This window comes from Staurois parvus, unplaced genomic scaffold (genome assembly GCF_062004578.1).
Source record: "Staurois parvus isolate SC_StPar_1 unplaced genomic scaffold, SC_StPar_1.0 ptg000390l, whole genome shotgun sequence".
In the NCBI taxonomy this organism is placed as follows: Eukaryota; Metazoa; Chordata; class Amphibia; order Anura; family Ranidae; genus Staurois; species Staurois parvus.
This window is the reverse complement of record NW_028318186.1, coordinates 5499651-5519677: the sequence shown is the minus strand read 5'-3', so window position 1 is coordinate 5519677 and position 20027 is coordinate 5499651. Positions and strand designations below refer to the sequence as shown.

General features: G+C 41.3%; 1 protein-coding gene across 1 annotated transcript in view; it reads right to left on the bottom strand.

The window, feature by feature from the left end:
• The window catches only part of LOC149455641 (cytochrome P450 2C29-like), a 78608-nt gene that overhangs the window by 11162 nt on the left and 47419 nt on the right, over positions 1-20027 (bottom strand). The window contains exon 8 of the mRNA XM_089686031.1: positions 11568-11752. Within this exon, the coding sequence (XP_089542157.1) occupies positions 11568-11752 (185 nt within the window). The remainder of the gene's footprint in view (positions 1-11567; positions 11753-20027) is intronic.

Sequence of the window (20027 nt, the reverse complement as noted above, 5' to 3'; positions counted from 1 at the left end):
GGATAAACTCCTCCAGTGTCTCTCTTGTACCTCTCCAGATTATAAAGATGTCATCGATAAATCTTCTATACACCAGCAACTCTGTGGTTTGTTTCTTAAAAATAGCTTCATTTTCCCACCTACTCATGAACAAGTTAGCCACCGATGGTGCATACTTGGCCCCCATGGCCACGCCTCTTGCTTGCCTATAATATTTCCCAGAGTACCAAAAGTAGTTATGTGACATAGCTAAATTTAAACTATTAAGTAAAAATTCAGTTTGTTGTGGTTTTAAGCCTGCCTTAGCCTCCAAGGCCCATCTAACAGATCCTAATGCATCCGTATGCCTTATGTTAGTGTACAGGGAATTAACATCCACACTCGCCATCACACATTTCCCCTCTTCCCTTATTCCCTTAATCAGATTAATCAGATCACCACTATCCCTCAGGTACGCTGGAAACATTGGAACTAGAGGTTGTAGAAATGTATCCACATATTCACCCAGTCTACAAAACAATGAATCTATCCCACTAACGATGGGTCTCCCGGGGGGTTTATTAAGATCTTTGTGAATTTTTGGTAATTGGTAGATCACAGGTGTTATTGGAGCAGAGGGTACCAGATATTTAATCTCTTTTTTGTTAAGTATACCTTTTCTACCCCCTTCTTTAACATGTTTTACTAACAGACTCTTATATTTATTGATAGGGTTACCCCTTAACAACTCATATGTTTCAACATCATCTACCAATCTACTTAGTTCTGTATAGTAATCCACCTTGTTTAGTACCACCAGGCCACCACCCTTATCGGCTGGCCTTATAACAATATTTTTATTTTCCTCCAGTCTTTTTATACCAATTTCTAAATCTTGTTTCTTTCTCATAAAGGGAATGGCTAAATCCTCCAGATCATGTTCCACCATTTTTTTAAACGTTTCTACACAACAATTATTAGAGATTTTCGGATTAAACACCGATTTATTCCTCAACTGCGTATGCAGAAAATAATCATCTCCTTTTACACTATTATACCCAAAATTAGTTTTATTCGCCCAATACTTCTTTAAATTTATTTTCCTTACAAACTTATGTATATCAATATAAGTTTCCAGTTTATTCAGTTTTTTGTCCGGTGCGTATTTCAATCCTAATGCTAAAACTTTTAACTCTTCTTCATTTAAAACAGAATCACTCAAATTGAAGATCCCTTGATTTAAGTTGACCTCTTTCTTTTTCCTTGTCCCCCCTCTGCATCCCCTCCTTTTGGCCAGTAGGGTTCTTGTTGGTTCATAGGAGGTCTCCACCCTCCTCCTCCCCTCCTCGGTGGATAAAAAGGTCCACCTCTTCCCCTCATCTGAAAAGACCCTCTTCCTCCTCCCCCTCTCCATGGGGGTCCCCCATACCCCCCCCCCTCTGAAAATCCTCCCTCATTGGAGGGTAACCATATTCCTGAGGTGCTAGGTTGCCCCAATTGTTAAATGGCTCAAACCTATTATATACTGGCACATTATATTTTGGTGTCCCATTTTGTCCCTTGTTTTTTATGGGGGATTTTCTTGTATCCTGAGGGGATTTATTTTTATTTTTGACCATAGGTGATTTCCCTGTCGTCCTCTCATTTCCTGTTCCTGGTGAGGAGCTCCTCGATTCACTATTAATACTTGTAACATCTTCCTGCCATTTATAAACATTATTATTTTTATAATCCTGCATATCCCGATAGTATTTCTTAATTTTCTTTTTCTGTGTATCTTCATCCACTTTTTTAACATATTCCTGAATTTGTTTAACCTTATCTCCAAACTCACTGGAATTATTGAAAGGTGTCATTTTATCTTTTAATTCTTTTAATTAAAAGATAAAATGACACCTTTCAATAATTCCAGTGAGTTTGGAGATAAGGTTAAACAAATTCAGGAATATGTTAAAAAAGTGGATGAAGATACACAGAAAAAGAAAATTAAGAAATACTATCGGGATATGCAGGATTATAAAAATAATAATGTTTATAAATGGCAGGAAGATGTTACAAGTATTAATAGTGAATCTAGGAGCTCCTCACCAGGAACAGGAAATGAGAGGACGACAGGGAAATCACCTATGGTCAAAAATAAAAATAAATCCCCTCAGGATACAAGAAAATCCCCCATAAAAAACAAGGGACAAAATGGGACACCAAAATATAATGTGCCAGTATATAATAGGTTTGAGCCATTTAACAATTGGGGCAACCTAGCACCTCAGGAATATGGTTACCCTCCAATGAGGGAGGATTTTCAGAGGGGGGGTATGGGGGACCCCCATGGAGAGGGGGAGGAGGAAGAGGGTCTTTTCAGATGAGGGGAAGAGGTGGACCTTTTTATCCACCGAGGAAGGGAGGAGGAGGGTGGAGACCTCCTATGAACCAACAAGAACCCTACTGGCCAAAAGGAGGGGATGCAGAGGGGGGACAAGGAAAAAGAAAGAGGTCAACTTAAATCAAGGGATCTTCAATTTGAGTGATTCTGTTTTAAATGAAGAAGAGTTAAAAGTTTTAGCATTAGGATTGAAATACGCACCGGACAAAAAACTGAATAAACTGGAAACTTATATTGATATACATAAGTTTGTAAGGAAAATAAATTTAAAGAAGTATTGGGCGAATAAAACTAATTTTGGGTATAATAGTGTAAAAGGAGATGATTATTTTCTGCATACGCAGTTGAGGAATAAATCGGTGTTTAATCCGAAAATCTCTAATAATTGTTGTGTAGAAACGTTTAAAAAAATGGTGGAACATGATCTGGAGGATTTAGCCATTCCCTTTATGAGAAAGAAACAAGATTTAGAAATTGGTATAAAAAGACTGGAGGAAAATAAAAATATTGTTATAAGGCCAGCCGATAAGGGTGGTGGCCTGGTGGTACTAAACAAGGTGGATTACTATACAGAACTAAGTAGATTGGTAGATGATGTTGAAACATATGAGTTGTTAAGGGGTAACCCTATCAATAAATATAAGAGTCTGTTAGTAAAACATGTTAAAGAAGGGGGTAGAAAAGGTATACTTAACAAAAAAGAGATTAAATATCTGGTACCCTCTGCTCCAATAACACCTGTGATCTACCAATTACCAAAAATTCACAAAGATCTTAATAAACCCCCCGGGAGACCCATTGTTAGTGGGATAGATTCATTGTTTTGTAGACTGGGTGAATATGTGGATAAATTTCTACAACCTCTAGTTCCAATGTTTCCAGCGTACCTGAGGGATAGTGGTGATCTGATTAATCTGATTAAGGGAATAAGGGAAGAGGGGAAATGTGTGATGGCGAGTGTGGATGTTAATTCCCTGTACACTAACATAAGGCATACGGATGCATTAGGATCTGTTAGATGGGCCTTGGAGGCTAAGGCAGGCTTAAAACCACAACAAACTGAATTTTTACTTAATAGTTTAAATTTAGCTATGTCACATAACTACTTTTGGTACTCTGGGAAATATTATAGGCAAGCAAGAGGCGTGGCCATGGGGGCCAAGTATGCACCATCGGTGGCTAACTTGTTTATGAGTAGGTGGGAAAATGAAGCTATTTTTAAGAAACAAACCACAGAGTTGCTGGTGTATAGAAGATTTATCGATGACATCTTTATAATCTGGAGAGGTACAAGAGAGACACTGGAGGAGTTTATCCAAGAAATGGGGATTAATTCTTATAACATATCATTTACTAAAAATATTAGTGAGGTGGCAGTTGATTTTTTGGATCTGACAATTTACAAGAACGATGACAGGTTCTACACTAAGACTTATTTCAAGCAAGTAGATAGGAATGGATATATCCCAAGTTTTAGTTGTCACCATAAAAATTGGCTCAAATCCATCCCTAAGAGTCAGCTTATTAGGATCAAACGTAATTGTGATGATGAAGGTTTTTTTTGGAACAGGCTGAGGTGTTATTGCAAAGGTTTAGGGAGAAAGGATATAGAGAAGAAAATTTGGCTGTTTCATTAGAACAGGTTAAAAAGATTAGTAGAGATGAACTTCTTAAGAAAAAAGCAAGTAAAAACAAGTTGGGGGATGTGGCTTTTATCACAGGATATTCTAAGCATTACAAATTAGTTGAAAACATAATTAAAAAATATTGGTCTATTTTGATGAGGGATGAAACGCTTGGGAAAGTGTTACCTAGTAAACCCTTGTTTATATATAGAAAACCGACTACTTTAAGGTCTAGACTTGTTAAAAATGTTCCAGATGTACCTAAAAAATTGGTTACTTTCTTGGATAGGGCTGGTTTTTTCAAATGTGGGAGGTGTTTGGTTTGTAGAACCCTGAAAGGGGATAAAAAGAAGCAAATAAAGGTTTTTCAATCCTGTTATAATGGAGGATCCCATAAGATCAATAAATTCATATCATGTGATAGTACGCATGTGACCTATCTGCTGGAGTGCCCCTGCAAGCTCCAGTATATAGGGAGAACAACTAGGAAACTTGCCACCAGATTGGGAGAACATATTAGGAACATAAAGAAGGGATTCAAACATCATAGTTTATCATATCATTTTAGAAGATATCATAATAGAGATCCGGCATCGTTGAAATTTTGTGGGATAGATAGAGTAGAAGCCCCATGGAGGGGAGGTAATATGGTAATAAATGTGTCCCAAAATGAAACGAAGTGGATTTATCAAATGGGTACATTGCATCCCAATGGGTTGAATGTAGATATTGATATAAACTGTTTCTTGTCGAATTGGTAATATCCAGTTATAGGTCCGTAGTGCGTGTTCATGATTAGGTTTTTATTTTAATTAGGTTATTTTATTTCTTTTTTATTTTATTTTTGATTTATATTTATTTTATTTTTATTTTTATTTCTTTTTATTTTTATATTTTTATTTTTATTTTTATTTTTATATTTATTTTTATTTTTATTTCTATTTTTATTTTATTTTTATTTTTATTTATTTTTTATATATTTTTTTCTATTTTTATTTAAATTTTTTTATTTTAATAAAAAATTTTTATTTTTATTTTTATTTATTTTTATTTTTATTTTTATTTTTACTTTTATTTTTATTTTATTTTATTTTTATATTTATTTTTATTTTTATTTATTTTTACTTGCATTTATTTTTATTGGTCTTCTCCCTTGTGTGTGGGGTTGAAGACTTAGGATTAAAAGTATTATTTTTTATCTAAAGAATGTTTTTTAAGTAAAGTATGTTTTTGAAGTAATGTGTCCTTTAAGCAATATATTTCTTGTAATGGTTTCTGATGTAAAGGGACCCCACATGGGTGTGCAGATGGATGGCGGTGATTGACATGCTTGTATCCAGGTTTTTGTGCCAGAGGAATTAGTGGGAGGGATCTCCCAAAGCTTTATAAGCGGCTGGGAAGTGGTAATGAGCGTCTTGATAACGCCCTGTGGGTGGGGCGAAACGCGTTGACGCACTTCCGGTTGCCTGGTCCGTCGTCTGATGTCATTTCCGGTGAGTGGAGCGCACGCCGAGCGGTGCGTTCCAAGGGGCCATCTTAGCCTAAGTAGAAGAGTCTGTAGCTGAGGTCTGCCATCCTGCTGCACACTAAACTGTGGGGTCCTTGTATAATCGGTGTACATGAAAAGTGGATCATTCTTGAAGAGAATCGCTGTTGTTTTGAATAAAAAGTGGGCTATACCCCGCAAAAGAATGTGAGTGGTCTGGAGAGATTAATTTGAGGAGAAGTTACTGCGGTATCACGCTATGGTCTTTTCTTCTTCCTGATTTTCCTTTGGGGGATTCGGTGAGAGGAGTAAGCAGAAGAGGTACCTAGACATAAGAGGAAACAGCACTTGGAGGTCTCAGACAAAGTAAAGGGGGTCCAGGAGCCCTTAACAATCCTGAAAGGCGTGTGACTCACCATTATCTGGTGAGTGCGGTTAATGTTGATTTCTGCACTGGTGGATGGTGAAGGGATCAGTAACACGGAAGAATCAAATGGAAAATATATTATAATTTAATTTGATTTAATTTTGTCACGGGACTGTAATTATATATATATATATATATATATTTTCTGGGGTTTTTTTTTATTTTTTTTATTTTTTGTCACTTTGCTTTTTTGTCACTGGACTTATAATTTTCAATTTTTATATATCAATATATTTTATATATAATTTACTTTATTAGCACATTAATGTTTTTTTTAAACTGAGTAATGTAATTGATCATGTGGGTTTGCGCTGGTTTTCATTGTTAAAAATCTGATATGTATGCTTGTGATTCGGGCGGAGACTGAGGGGGTGAGGCGAGGGGTCGAGAGATAGATTTGCATGTCGTCGGCATGTCGAAGGTGGTAGTTGAAGCCGTGAGAGTGTATGAGTTGGCCAAGGGAGGAGGTGTAGATGGAGAAAAGAAGGGGCCCGAGGACAGAGCCTTGAGGGACCTCAACAGAGAGGGGGAGTGAGGGGGAGGTGGTAGCGTTATAGGTAACGCTGAAGGAGCTTTGTGATAGGTAGGACGAGAGCCAGGAGATGCCAAGGGAGTGTAGTTTTTTGAGGAGGAGGGGGTGGTCGACTGTGTTGAAAGCCGTGGAGAGGTCGAGGAGTAGGAGCACTGAATAGTGGCAGTTAGCTTTGGCAGTTAGCAGGTCGTTGGAGAGTTTGATTAAGGCGGTTTCGGTGGAGTGTAGGGGATGGAAGATGGACTGTAGGGGATCGAGGAGGCTGTTGTCATTGAGGTGGGAGCTTAGGAGATTGTAGACTAAGTGCTCGAGGAGTTTAGATGTGAATGGCAGCAGGGAGATGGGTATAAGGTTGTTCGAGTCAGTGGGGTCCAGGGAGGGCTTTTTAAGTATGGGGGCGATGTGCGCGTGCTTCAGAGGGGAGGGGAATGCGCCGGAAGAGAGGGAGAGATTAAAGATGTGGGTGAAGGAGCGTAGGATGGAGAAGGAGGGAGGTCGTAGGACTTGTGAGGGGACAGGGTCGAGTGGGCAGGTGGTGGGACGGGCTTCAGAGAAGACCTTGGTGACCTCCTCAATGGTAGTAAGGTCAAAGGAGTGGAGTGCTGAGGGGGCTTCAGTGTGAGGAATGTTAGGTATGGTGGAGGTCTGAACAGTGGTGAGGCCGAGGGAGAGGGGTGATGAGGGGGTTGCTGTGTGAGAGGGGATGGGTGGGGAGGAAATTTGAGCAGCGGCGATGTCCTTGCGAATTGCGGCAATCTTGTTTTTGAAGTGATTGGCAATCTCAAGGGCGGTGAGTGAGGTGCTGGGTGGAGGTGGGGGTGGAGAGAGTAGAGGGTAGAAGGTGGAGAAGAGCTGGCGAGGATTGGAGAAGAGGGTCTTGATGAGGGTCAGGAAGTAGGCTTGTTTGGCAGCGTGGAGGGAGGAGGCGTAGGTGTGGAAGGCACATTTAAAGCGGGTGAATGCTAGTTGAGATCTGGTTTTGCGCCATAGTCGCTCCAGTGCACGACTGCGTCATTTGAGAGTTTTGGTGTGATCAGTCTTCTAGGGATGGAGCGGTCGGGGTCTGATATTTCATGTGGTTAAAGGCGCTAGCGAGTCAAGGGTGGTTGACAGCAAGTTGTTATAGGCGGTCATGGTCAGGTCGGGGCAGTACAGGGGAAGGATGCTGTCGTAAAGTTGATCAGCTGTAGAGTGGAGGGGGGCAGGGTTCAGGTTGTAGTATGACATTTAGAGGGGTAGGCGTTAGAGGACGAGGAGACAGAGAAGGTAATAAGGTTGTGGTTAGAGAGAGGGAAGGGGGTGTTTGTGAGGTTGTGGGGAGCACAGAGATGGGAGAAGACAAGGTGCAGGATATTCCAGTCGGAGTGGGTGGTGGATTGTATGCGCTGTGCGAGTGCAAAAGAGGAGGTTAAGTGGAGGATTTGGGATGTGGCCAGGTTGTCGATGTTGACAGGGATGTTGAAATCCCCAAGGATGATGGTGGGTAGCTCGGAGGAGAGAAAGAAGGGTAGCCAGGCGGAAAAGTCATCAAGGAAGCGGGATACGGGTCCAGGAGGACCCCACCACCTTTACGACCGTTGGGTTTGGGTGAGTGGGTCCAGATGAGACCTCCATAGGAGAGTGCTGCAGGGGAGTTGGAGTCAGTGGCTTGGATCCAGGTTTCCGTGATCACTAGGATGTTGAGGGAGCGGGAAACAAAGAGGTCGTGGTGGCCCGAAAACGGGGGGGGGGGTGGTTTTAGGGAGCAGGGGGACAGATACTAAGTTGAGGGGGTTGTGGCAGGACGTGGAAGTGGGAGGGTGCCGTGTGTTCTAGACAAATTAATCATTCCTCTTCCACTCTCGGTAGTGCCGCCTCTTTCAAGTACATCTGTCTCTTCCTAGTTCTTACTTCTTCCCCCACTTTTAACTGTTTCGGGTTAACATCATATAATTTACTATAATATTTTTTAAATACATTCCTTGATTTCTTATTTCTCAATGCTCTAATTAAATATTTACCAGGTTTATTACCCCACTGATATCTCTCTCTTGCCATCATATTAAATGTTCTCCTCGTTTATTACTCCATTAAATTACATAATTCCTCTCTCATATTTATTATATTCTGCTGTGGCTTTTGTGTTATTCTATTTTGATGTAACTGTTGTAGTTCGTATGGATCCCTTAGATGTGTATTAATTTTCTTTTTCCGTTCCTTGTTTTTTACCTATCAAAATTCCCCTGATTTATGCCTTATGTGCTTCCCACACCGTGGCCGTTGAAACTCCTTCAGTCTCATATTTTCAAAATATTATTCGATATCTTTTTTTATTCTTCGTTCCATCTCATGATCCTGAAGGAGTGTGTCATTTAGTTTCAACATGTTTCTCTTATTCTGCTCTCTTCCGCATAATAATTACATTGTAACAGGTGCATGGTCCGATATTGTTGTAACTTCTATATTTGTTTTGACCTCCGACTCCATGGGGTTTATTTACTAAAGCTGGAGAGTCCAAAATCAGACTCCCTTCTGCATAGAAACCAATCAGCTTCTAACCTCAGCTTGTTCAATGAAGCTTTGGCAATGAAACCTGGAAGCTGAATGGTTTCTATGCAGAAGGGAGTCTGATTTTGGACTCTCCAGCTTTAGTAAATAAACCCCCATGAGTCTATGTTCTAGCAGTATATAGTCTAATCTAGAGTACGTTGCACGTGCCAGAGAGTAGAACATATAGTCTCTGTCTCTGGGATGCTTCACCTTCCAGACATCCAAGAGTTGACATTGATTATAACACTTTTCACATAGATTTCAAGCATCTACCTTCCTTTATCTGCCCATGCAACGTCTTATCAATCTGAGGATCCATGCAAAAATTAAAGTCTCCTGCCACAATTAATTTGCCCATTTTAAAATCCAACAACCTTCTCAGTATACTTTTCAAATAGGTCATCGGGTTTCTATTGGGGCAATAGATATTTGCCAATGTACACTCTATTTCCTGTAATCTTCCCTTCAAAAACAAGAATCGCCCTCAGGATCAATCACCTTATCTTCCAGTTTGAATCTTACATGTTTTGCTATGTCAATTGCCACAACTTTAGCACATTTAGTTGGTGAATATGCATAATATCAGGTTGAGTGATACTTAGAGTACAGCTTTGCATTTGTTTCCTGTAATAAATGGGTTTCCTGTAAAAACGCTACTGCAATAGATTGTTGTTGTAGTTCTCAAAGAACCTTGTGCCTTTTTCCAGGGCTATTCAGCCCTTTAACAGTATACGTCATAAAATTAACTTCTTCCATTTCCCGTATATATATATAATTATATTATTATTATACAGGATTTATATAGCGCCAACAGTTTGCTTAGCGCTTCACAATATAAATAAATATATATATATATTTTTTTTTTTCTCCTTTCCTCTAGTTTCTTCCCAACGAGAGTACCGTCATCCCCCCAAAGGAACATGGAGCTAACTCCTACTCAATTCCCCTCCCACCCATCTCATATCCCACCCCCACTCCCCCTAGGCAATTAACTTGCATTGGATCATTTTTGGTCCTAGTCCCACTATCGATCCCAAGCTAGGGTGGAGCTCCGAGCACATATGCCCCTCCAGACCTCCAGACCACGTTCCTCTTCCCTGGGCCTTTCTTTTAAGATTTTAACTTTACCTAGGAGAAGGTGGAGGAAAAGGAATAAAAAAAAACAAAATTTCTTCTATCATTCCTCCTTCCTCTCTATTTTATCTTTGGTGCCTTTTTTCCGAGGGGCTAACTGCCAATTCTCGTGTTCTATTTACCTATTCTCTTTTACCCCCCTCTCCCCAGCCTGGAATGTCTATTCTCTGTAATTAAAGTCTCTCGCAGAAGTCTCTCAAATCTTCTGGACATCTCAGCCTTGCAGAGTAACCGTCTTTCCATCCTATTAAGCATGCAGGAAATCCCCAGCTATATCGTACGTTCTGTTTCCTCATCTGTTCCAGTAATGGTTTCAGCATTCTTCTTTTAGCCAATGTTTCCTATGATATGTCAACAAAAATATGTAGATTTGCTTCTCCATATTTTATTACTGGTCTTCGCTTTATTTTCCTCCATAGCTCCATTTTATCTCTATGGTAATGGAAACGTATGATCACATCTCTAGGATTGTCTTTACCATTTCTGCTTCCTTGGGGTCTTCCTATTCTGTGTACTCTATCAATCGATAAGGATTTTTAGGGGTTACTGCACACTGAACAGTTTTTCAGGTAAAAATATGGAAATAAATGCATCCCTTTAAATCCTATGGAACTCCTCACACTGGTCTGTTGTGTTTCAGTTGCATTTTTAAAAAGTCCTTGCTGCATTTTTGGTGCATATTTAGTGCCGTAAAGAATAACACAACAAAAAAATGCAACTCTCCATTAAAAAGAATGGAAAACACTGCAAAATGTATAAAAAATGCTGTGCACCTGTGGGAAGTGCTTTCTCCAGTCACATGTCCAGGGGAAAAATTCAACACGAATGCATCAAAAATGCAAAGCTTATCACAGTTCACTGTCCTCTCATAGGGTTCATGTACATAGCAGAATAGAATAGGATAGAATAGAACAGAATAGAATAGAAGTCAGGATCCACCCAGATGCCTGGACCGGCAGCTAGCTCAGCCTCTCAGTGAGCCACAGAGAGCTTGAGCCAGCCCCTTCCGCCCCTCTGTTGGCACTCCAGTGAGTGCTGGAAGGGCTGAGCAGAGAGCTGATGACTGAGAGTCACTGGCTTTCTGCAGGCTGATGACTAATGATCTGGAGACAGTGTTTGATCACTCAGTTCTCCGGAAGTAGCAGCGGAGAGGGAGAGGTCTTATGTTGCTGGCTGCTGAAGGGTCTATTGTTGCTGGTTGCTGGGGGATCTGTTGTTGCTTGTATGGATCTTTTGTTTCTGGGGTGGTATTTTGTTGCTGAGAGTCTATTGTTGCTGGACTGGGGTCTATTGTTGCTGTGGTGGAGTCCATTGTTGTTGGGGGGATCTATTTTACTGCTTTTTTTGTTATCTTCCAAGAGACAGTGCTTGGAGGTGGGTAGGGAGCGGAGACAAGGGGTGGCTCAGAACGAGTTCCTGCACCTATTCTCTGAGAAAAAAAGGCACATATATATATATATACACTGCATACACACACATACACACACACTGACCTTTGGAATGAAATAGCCTCTGAATGTGATATCACAAGTCGTTGCATGTGGTATGTTAGTCGGGGCGATATCACCAAATCGCTGAACTTCACAGACAACAGCATTTGTGTAGGGCATATGCTTCCTGTGCTCTAGCTTAGGTTGAGCCGTGCCCATAACTTTTTCAATTTCTTTTTGCACTTTTTCTGTTGGACATTTAAAAATAATGACAATCTTCAGTATTGGTTTATATATTGACAATGTCTTCTGCACTACCTTACAACATAATATATAATGAGCCAAACAAAACAAGAAGGGCCTTGCCAAAGCAGGGTGGTTTCCACATATATTATCAAAAGTATGGAATAAATACTGTACCTAATTTTCCTAACAGTGAAACAGTGTAGAACTATTATTATTATTAGTTTTTGTTGCCTAGCTTGTATGAATGCTAGTATATTCCTGTATTCTATAGTTCTGTAAAATGTCCTTTCTTCATGTACCGTACTTTGGACCTTTTGCGCACCAGTCCCTGAGCCCATGCAGTGTTCATTCTGGCTTATTTTCCCTGCCCAGAAAGCCCATGTGCTGCATACAACGGTAAAATAAAGAATAACCTAATATAACCTCAATAACACTTAAGTGTGGTGCTTAAAGTTTTACTAAAGTCTGAATTATTTTTCAATAAAATAACAAACATATATATATATATATATATATAACAACAAATATATTGTAGTTATTGTAGTGCCCTCCTAGCTAGCTAGGGGGAGCTAGTAGCCTGATTGTTAGAGAGGAGGGCTGAGTAGCAGCTTGGGTATGATAGTCAGGAGGTTAAATTTGGGTCAGAGCTGAGAGGCTCTGTAGGGCAGCACCTGTGGAATTTCCCCCTTCTCTAGAGCTTTGGAGGAAGGTCTAGAGACAGTGGGTGGATCTGACGAGTGGCTGGCTTGTACTCCTGGCAAGGGGCCAGGACAACCCTTAAGGGTAAAGGAGCTTGCTCAACAGCAGGAGTGGAAGGAGGAAGGTGATGGAAGAGAGTCCAGGCTGGAAGGGGCTCACCTCCAGGGGAGATTCTGGAAAGGAGGAAAGCTGTGGACTTCACTGGCCCCCTGAGAGAGGACCACCTGGCAGCAGGGAAGGAGCAGCCCAGCTTAAATGCCTGGCAGTGGCCACCGACCTAACAGAAGCACAGGAGAAGGACTCAGTGAGGACACCTACACCCCCTGGGCCAGAAAGGGGAGAAAGTGTTTGGATGGGAAACCTAACTCACTCGGTAGCTGGAACTATTGCCCTTCTAGTAACTACTGGTTCCCCTGTCCAGAGATTCCTCCATACAGCCGGATTGAGGAGCATCTGGGGTTGGTGAGGTAACTTGGGAGATGCTGTCTAGCTCTCCAGAAGATGATTTCTGTGTAAAGATTTGTAATATAGTTCAGGAAGTTTGTCTTCAGTTGCCATCCCCTTGGGCATCCCATATACCCCTTACCCCATCCAAGTTATAAACCCTTAATAAAACTTCAAAAACAAAGTTTAAGGACTGTTTTCTGTCTCCTGTTACAAGTCTGAATGGAAAATGTTGTGCAGGACTACAGGCAGACCCAAATCTACAGCATCTCCTAAGGTGGTAGTGCTACATTATACTCACCTGCTCTGTGGAGTGATATTGCACAGATCGGCCCTGATCCTCCTCTCTTTGGGTTCCCTTCTAGTGATCTCAGCTCCTGTTCTTCTTTGTGTGTCCACCATAGCAGGCTGTTTGCTATATATTTTGATGCCTGAAAAATCTCTACCTCCTGTGATTTACTTATATTTGTGTGCAATAAACTGTTACTGTAAGGGACCACCCGGCGGTACCACTAGCACTCCACTGAATAGGCGTTCCCAGAGCACGGAATCTAAGTCCCAGGGTGCTTGTTCACCAGGGCCCCTGATGGTGGGGATGGACTTGGAACACCCCGAGATCAGGTCGTGGCTACTGGGTAAACCCGTCAGTGGTAGTGGTATACGCCGAGGGCTCCCACGGGGAAGAGCCTGATATGAGGAGGTCTGAAGACCCCACTGGGAGGGACGGATGGATGGCTGAGCAGGTGCGAAGTCAGACAAGCCGGGTCGGTAACAGAGAGGACGGTACGGTACAAGGCAGTGGGCAGAGAGTAGTCGGGTCACACGCCAGGTCAGTAACAGCAGGTCAGATCCAATAGGGGGCATTCAAGAGAGAGGTCAGGCAAAGCAAGGGTCTGGGCAGGAGAATACAACAAGGTCAGAGCACAATCCGGGTCAGCAACTTACAATTCACAGTTTCGCAGGTACAGGATACAGGGAAGACCAGAAGGCACTGAATGACAGCTCAGGGCCATTTAAATATCCCGCCCTGCGCTGTCATTGGTGCCACGCGCGCGCCCGCGGTCCCTACTGCGCATGCGCGAACTCGTTCGTTGCGGCCGGCCAGGTCCCAGTGCCCGCGTTCCTGCACAGGGCGGTGCACTGCGCCTGCGCCGAGCCCATCGCAGAGGTGATCTCCGACAGTTACTTTTATACTACACTTAGTCTGGTGCACCTCTCTCTTCTCTAATTGTTTGCTTTGGGGACACATGCTGAATGCATGCTCCCGACCTGTGTGTCTACGCAGCCGAGCTCCATAGACATACACAGCTGGACTTAACCTCACCCCCCACTTTCTGTTCACTACATTTGATCGCCAGACGCAAGAGCCAATGCCCCTCAGGACTGTGGGTATCCTTTAATATACACTAGTTGCCAAAATTGTGGATACACCTTACATTTTTACAATCTTTTGCAGTTTAAAGTACTTTTTATATAAAAATCTCTAAAAATGTCATAGCACAAGTAAAATTTAATATAGTAAATTAATACCTTAACAAAAAAATCTTTAAATAAGTTCAATTTTGGCTGGAAATGTACCATATGATGCCCAGAATTGATTATTACACGGCCTCGAGCAAGAATCCAAGCAACAAGCAAGGACTGATCCTCGCTTGTTGCTTGGATTCTTGCTCGAGACCATGCATTTCAATCTTGACCACAGATTTTTGATGGCATTCAAGTCAGGGCTATTTCCGGGCCAAGGAAGCAGAGGAATTTTCTTGTCATTGAACCATTTAAGGCATTTACTAGCTATATGGCATGGAGCTCCATCCTGTTGAAAAATAAATTCTGTGGCTTTGTCCGATAAGTCGCTTATTGATGGGATCAATTTTGGTTTCAGGACCTCTTTGATGTATCGCTGTGCATTGATAATGCCATCAATAACCTGCATTCGTCAAACGCCATACTAAGACATGCAGCTCCATATCATGAAGCTTTGAGGGTGTTTCATTGTTGCTGTCATGCACTCAGGAAGGCATTCTTTGCCTGACCTTCTTCACACATATCGAACACCATCGCTTTCGAAAATAGAAATTTGTGTTTCATCACTCCAAATAATTTTTTTCCAATCTTCTGTTGTCCAATTTTGATGTTCCTTGGCCCATTCGACTCTTTTCTTTCTTTGTTGGCAGTTTAAAAACAAGGGAGTAAGTAAAGATATCAACCAAAACTGACAAAATCAGAAGGTGTATCTACAATTTTGTCCACTAGTGTACTAGAAAACAACAACAAGGAAAGGACGCACAGACCTAGCGCATTACCATAACACAATTTATAAGAAAAATAGAACAAATTATGTGTTCACAAATGCATGACATGTGTATCTAAAAGGTACAGATGAGACTACCTCTAAATCCAGAGTGCTCAACTGATGGCATGTGAAGACCTCATAGCATTCAAAATGGCGAACGCGTTTCAAGGGTCAATCCTTCTTCCTCAGAGCCAAACATGAGGATGATTGAATACAGCTGCCCAAAAACATACACAGTATATGTAAACTGCGAACATTACAAACATTCGATAATAACAATAATAAAAATTTCATAAACTGTAACTAAAACGAAGAAAATGAAAGTCCAATTAAAGTCCCGATGTGAGAAAAGTTCCAGTGCTCTTAAAGTGCTGTTGGTGCCCCACATAGACTATTACTCACCATATCCAGGTGACCAACTATCTCTAGTATGGTCAATAGCGCTTATGGGGCATTCCCATGTAGGATCACCACCAATTAATTTTGCTAGAAGACATGCAGCATACAAAAAGGTTCCACTCAAAGGGAATGATGACAGGAAGATGATCTCATAGCGTAAAACCACTGCAATATGTTTGTTTAATAAAATACATAATTCTACACTCACATATTTCAGTGCCTTTTGGAACTGAACCTGGTGTAAACAGCTTTGTTTAATAGGGGAAAGATGGCAGCTGCCCATTTTGGTAACGGCAGTGGTGTGCGTCCCCCCCTCCCCCCCAGAAGTGACGTCGGCAGAAGTTGCATCACCAAGCCTCATTTAATTGGACATTAATTTTCTTTGTTTTAGTTACAGCTTATGAAATATAATTTTAACTGTTTGTGATGTGCTCTGTTTACATATAGTTTTTATGGCATATTGTGTTTAAGATATTTTTTTCATATTTTATTACTTGAGAGCACGAGTTCACCGAAGGCACACAGCTATATTTGTATTATTTTTTCTGTGTATGGAGACACTAGAGGTCCTCAGCTGCCATTGAGCTATGCCGTGCTTCTCCAGGCATACAGTCAGGTCTATAAATATTGGGACATCAACACAATTCTAACATTTTTGGCTCTATACACCACCACAATGGATTTGAAATGAAACGAACAAGATGTGCTTTAACTGCAGACTGTCAACTTTAATTTAAGGGTATTTACATCCAAATCAGGTGAACGGTGTAGGAATTACAACAGTTTGCATATGTGCCGCCCACTTGTTAAGGGACCAAAAGTAATGGGACAGAATAATAATCATAAATCAAACTTTCACTTTTTAATACTTGGTTGCAAATCCTTTGCAGTCCATTACAGCCTGAAGTCTGGAACTCATAGACATCACCAGACACTGGGTTTCATCCCTGGTGATGCTCTGTCAGGCCTCTACTGAAACTGTCTTCAGTTCCTGCTTGTTCTTGGGGCATTTTCCCTTCAGTTTTGTCTTCAGCAAGTGAAATGCATGCTCAATCGGATTCAGGTCAGGTGATTGACTTGGCGATTGCATAACATTCCACTTCTTTCCCTTAAAAAACTCTTTGGTTGCTTTTGCAGTATGCTTTGGGTCATTGTCCATCTGCACTGTGAAGCGGCGTCCAATGAGTTGTGAAGCATTTGGCTGAATATTTGCAGATAATATTGCCCGAAACACTTCAGAATTCATCCTGCTGCTTTTGTCAGCAGTCACATCATCAATAAATACAAGAAAACCAGTTCCATTAACAGCCATACATGCCCACGCCATGACACTACCACCACCATGCTTCACTGATGAGGTGGTATGCTTAGGATCATGAGCAGTTCCTTTCCTTCTCCATACTCTTCTCTTCCCATCACTCTGGTACAAGTTGATCTTGGTCTCATCTGTCCATAGGATGTTGTTCCAGAACTGTGAAGGCTTTTTTAGATGTCGTTTGGCAAACTCTAATCTGGCCTTCCTGTTTTTGAGGCTCACCAATGGTTTACATCTTGTGGTGAACCCTCTGTATTCACTCTGGTGAAGTCTTCTCTTGATTGTTGACTTTGACACACATACACCTACCTCCTGGAGAGTGTTCTTGATCTGGCCAACTGTTGTGAAGGGTGTTTTCTTCACCAGGGAAAGAATTCTTCGCTCATCCACCACAGTTGTTTTCCGTGGTCTTCTGGGTCTTTTGGTGTTGCTGAGCTCACCGGTGCGTTCCTTCTTTTTAAGAATGTTCCAAACAGTTGTTTTGGCCACGCCTAATGTTTTTGCTATCTCTCTGATGGGTTTGTTTTGTTTTTTCAGCCTAATGATGGCTTGCTTCACTGATAGTGGCAGCTCTTTGGATCTCATCTTGAGAGTTGACAGCAACAGATTCCAAATTCAAATAGCACACTTGAAATGAACTCTGTACCTTTTATCTGCTCATTGTAATTGGGATAATGAGGGAATAACACACACCTGGCCATGGAACAGCTGAGAAGCCAATTGTCCCATTACTTTTGGTCCCTTAACAAGTGGGAGGCACATATGCAAACTGCTGTAATTCCTACACCGTTCACCTGATTTGGATGTAAATACCCTCAAATTAAAGCTGACAGTCTGCAGTTAAAGCACATCTTGTTCGTTTCTTTTCAAATCCATTGTGGTAGTGTATAGAGCCAAAAATGTTAGAATTGTGTCGATGTCCCAATATTTATGGACCTGACTGTATCTTCCCTCATTGTATTAATTGTTATACAGCATATGTCCCAAAATAGGATATGTTAAACTAAACTTGGGGACCATACTTCTGTAGCACTACCCTCTTGAGAGCTGCTGGTTTTGAGTCCCTCTATTTTTCTGCACAGCCAGGCAACACACATTTTCCACTCATGCTTCTAAAGTCAGTAAACAGTCCATGAGCTTGGTTTTGTTGTTTTATTAGGGGTTAAGGTACTTGGATGGGGTCTAAGGGTACAGGTGATGCCTAATGGAACTGAAACAACTTGGAGGACAAACTGCCTATATACAAACAGCAGAAAATTTTGATCTGAACTTTATACTCCCTCTGGAGTGGCTCCTGGCTCTTAATAGATCAGCACACAGTCCTTACTAGGAGCTCTCAAGCCCCTTAAATGAACCTTCTTCAGATCCCTGGCTGTCATAAAAAGTAACCCAAGGCAAGGGCTTCCAAGACACATAGGAATGCTATCCCAGGGAGAACTAGTTGGGCATGGGACCTGACTGCTTTCTCGCTTGTAGGCCCAGGGGGCGTAGAGGTGCTCACACTGTCCTGTTCTTGTAGCTTGAAAGGTGAAGCTGTTTTCAGGCCTTATGCTGTGCTGGCTTCTTTCCTTGCTGACAGGTTGTCCTTCCCCGGAAGACTGTAAAACAGTGGAGGTCCCTCTTTCCAGTTCCTTGCAGGTAGATTCCCCTTCTCTGGGGCCCCAGCCCAGTCTTCACACCAGCAGCACTTCCTCACTCCATCTTCCACCTGACTCCCCTGCAGGCCAGGCTCTCTCATATTTACAGACCGATCTCCCACACTGCCAGGCCTCCTGTCTGGGATTGGTCAGACTCCCATAAATATGCAGATCAGCCCCTCCTCTCCTTCACCCACTGGCTTCTAGAAACTTCTCCAAGTTTCCAGAACATGAACAGGTACCAGAGGACTGACCCGTAGAGCCCTTCAGCCCCAACCTAAAGTAACCTTGCTGTCTCACTCCCAGGCTGACTCACACCCAGGCTCCTAGCAATCCTCTAGCTATACACTGTCATAAATTATATGAGAAGAAATTATATTTTATTTTCTCTTCGACTCAAACTATAGAGATAGTTTGCTTTTGTAAATTAAGTGAGCACAGAATTGAGAAAAGCAAGGACACCTTGCAGCAATGGGTTTCTGTCCTACTTACTGCACCCGGAGCAAATTAACAATATTAACCAGCCTTTCCAGGCCCCATAAATGTAAACTGTGGAGACATCTTGTATGTAGACTCTGGATTCAACAAATTAGCAGTCTGGCCATTCAATAACTTACCATTGTTTTAGCTCTGGGAAGGGTAAGCAAGAGACAAACACCTTTCATAAAACTTCCTCTGAACTAAATTCTTTTTCTGGACAAAACCATTACAAATATCACAGACATATTTAGAAATAAATTATTTTAAATTATAACACAATATCGCAAGATATCTATAAAAGATTTTATCTTGACACAAGATCCCATTGTTAGAAAGGAATACTGAATATTAACACCAGTTGTTATGTGTAATCCAATTATATTTAGTGTGTTGAAATTTATCTTAAAGCAGAAATAGTGTATGTGTGATGCCATATCTCTAACCAATCAGTAGTGAAGTATGCAAAATATTAGGTTTATATGGATATATGTTTATCTATATATATATATATAGTGTGTGTTTCTGTCCTAAATGTACATGAATAATAGTGGCTTACAGCCAAAGTTAAAAAAGCTAGAGATAATAAGAAAAGAGCTTTTATTAAATATAAAAATGAAGGAACTCTATCATCATTTAACCATTACAAAGAATATAACAGAATATGCAAAAAGGAAATAAAGGCCTCAAAAATTGAAAACGAACGACAGATTGCAAGAGATAGCAGGACCAACCCCCAAAAATATATTAATAGTAAAAAGGTCCAGTCCGAGCATGTAGGCCCTTTACATAATAATCTAGAGTGGGTGATGGGGACAAAGAGAAGGAAAATGTATTTAAATACCTTCTTCAGCTCTGTTTATACAAAGGAGCATGGGGGAGCTCTTGTCCATAATGGGCATGATATTGACACAGCTCAAGATGATCTACACTGGCTCACAACTGATATGATCCAAAATATTTAGACAGAATAAAGCACCTGGACTGGATGGCATACACCCACGGGTCCTTAA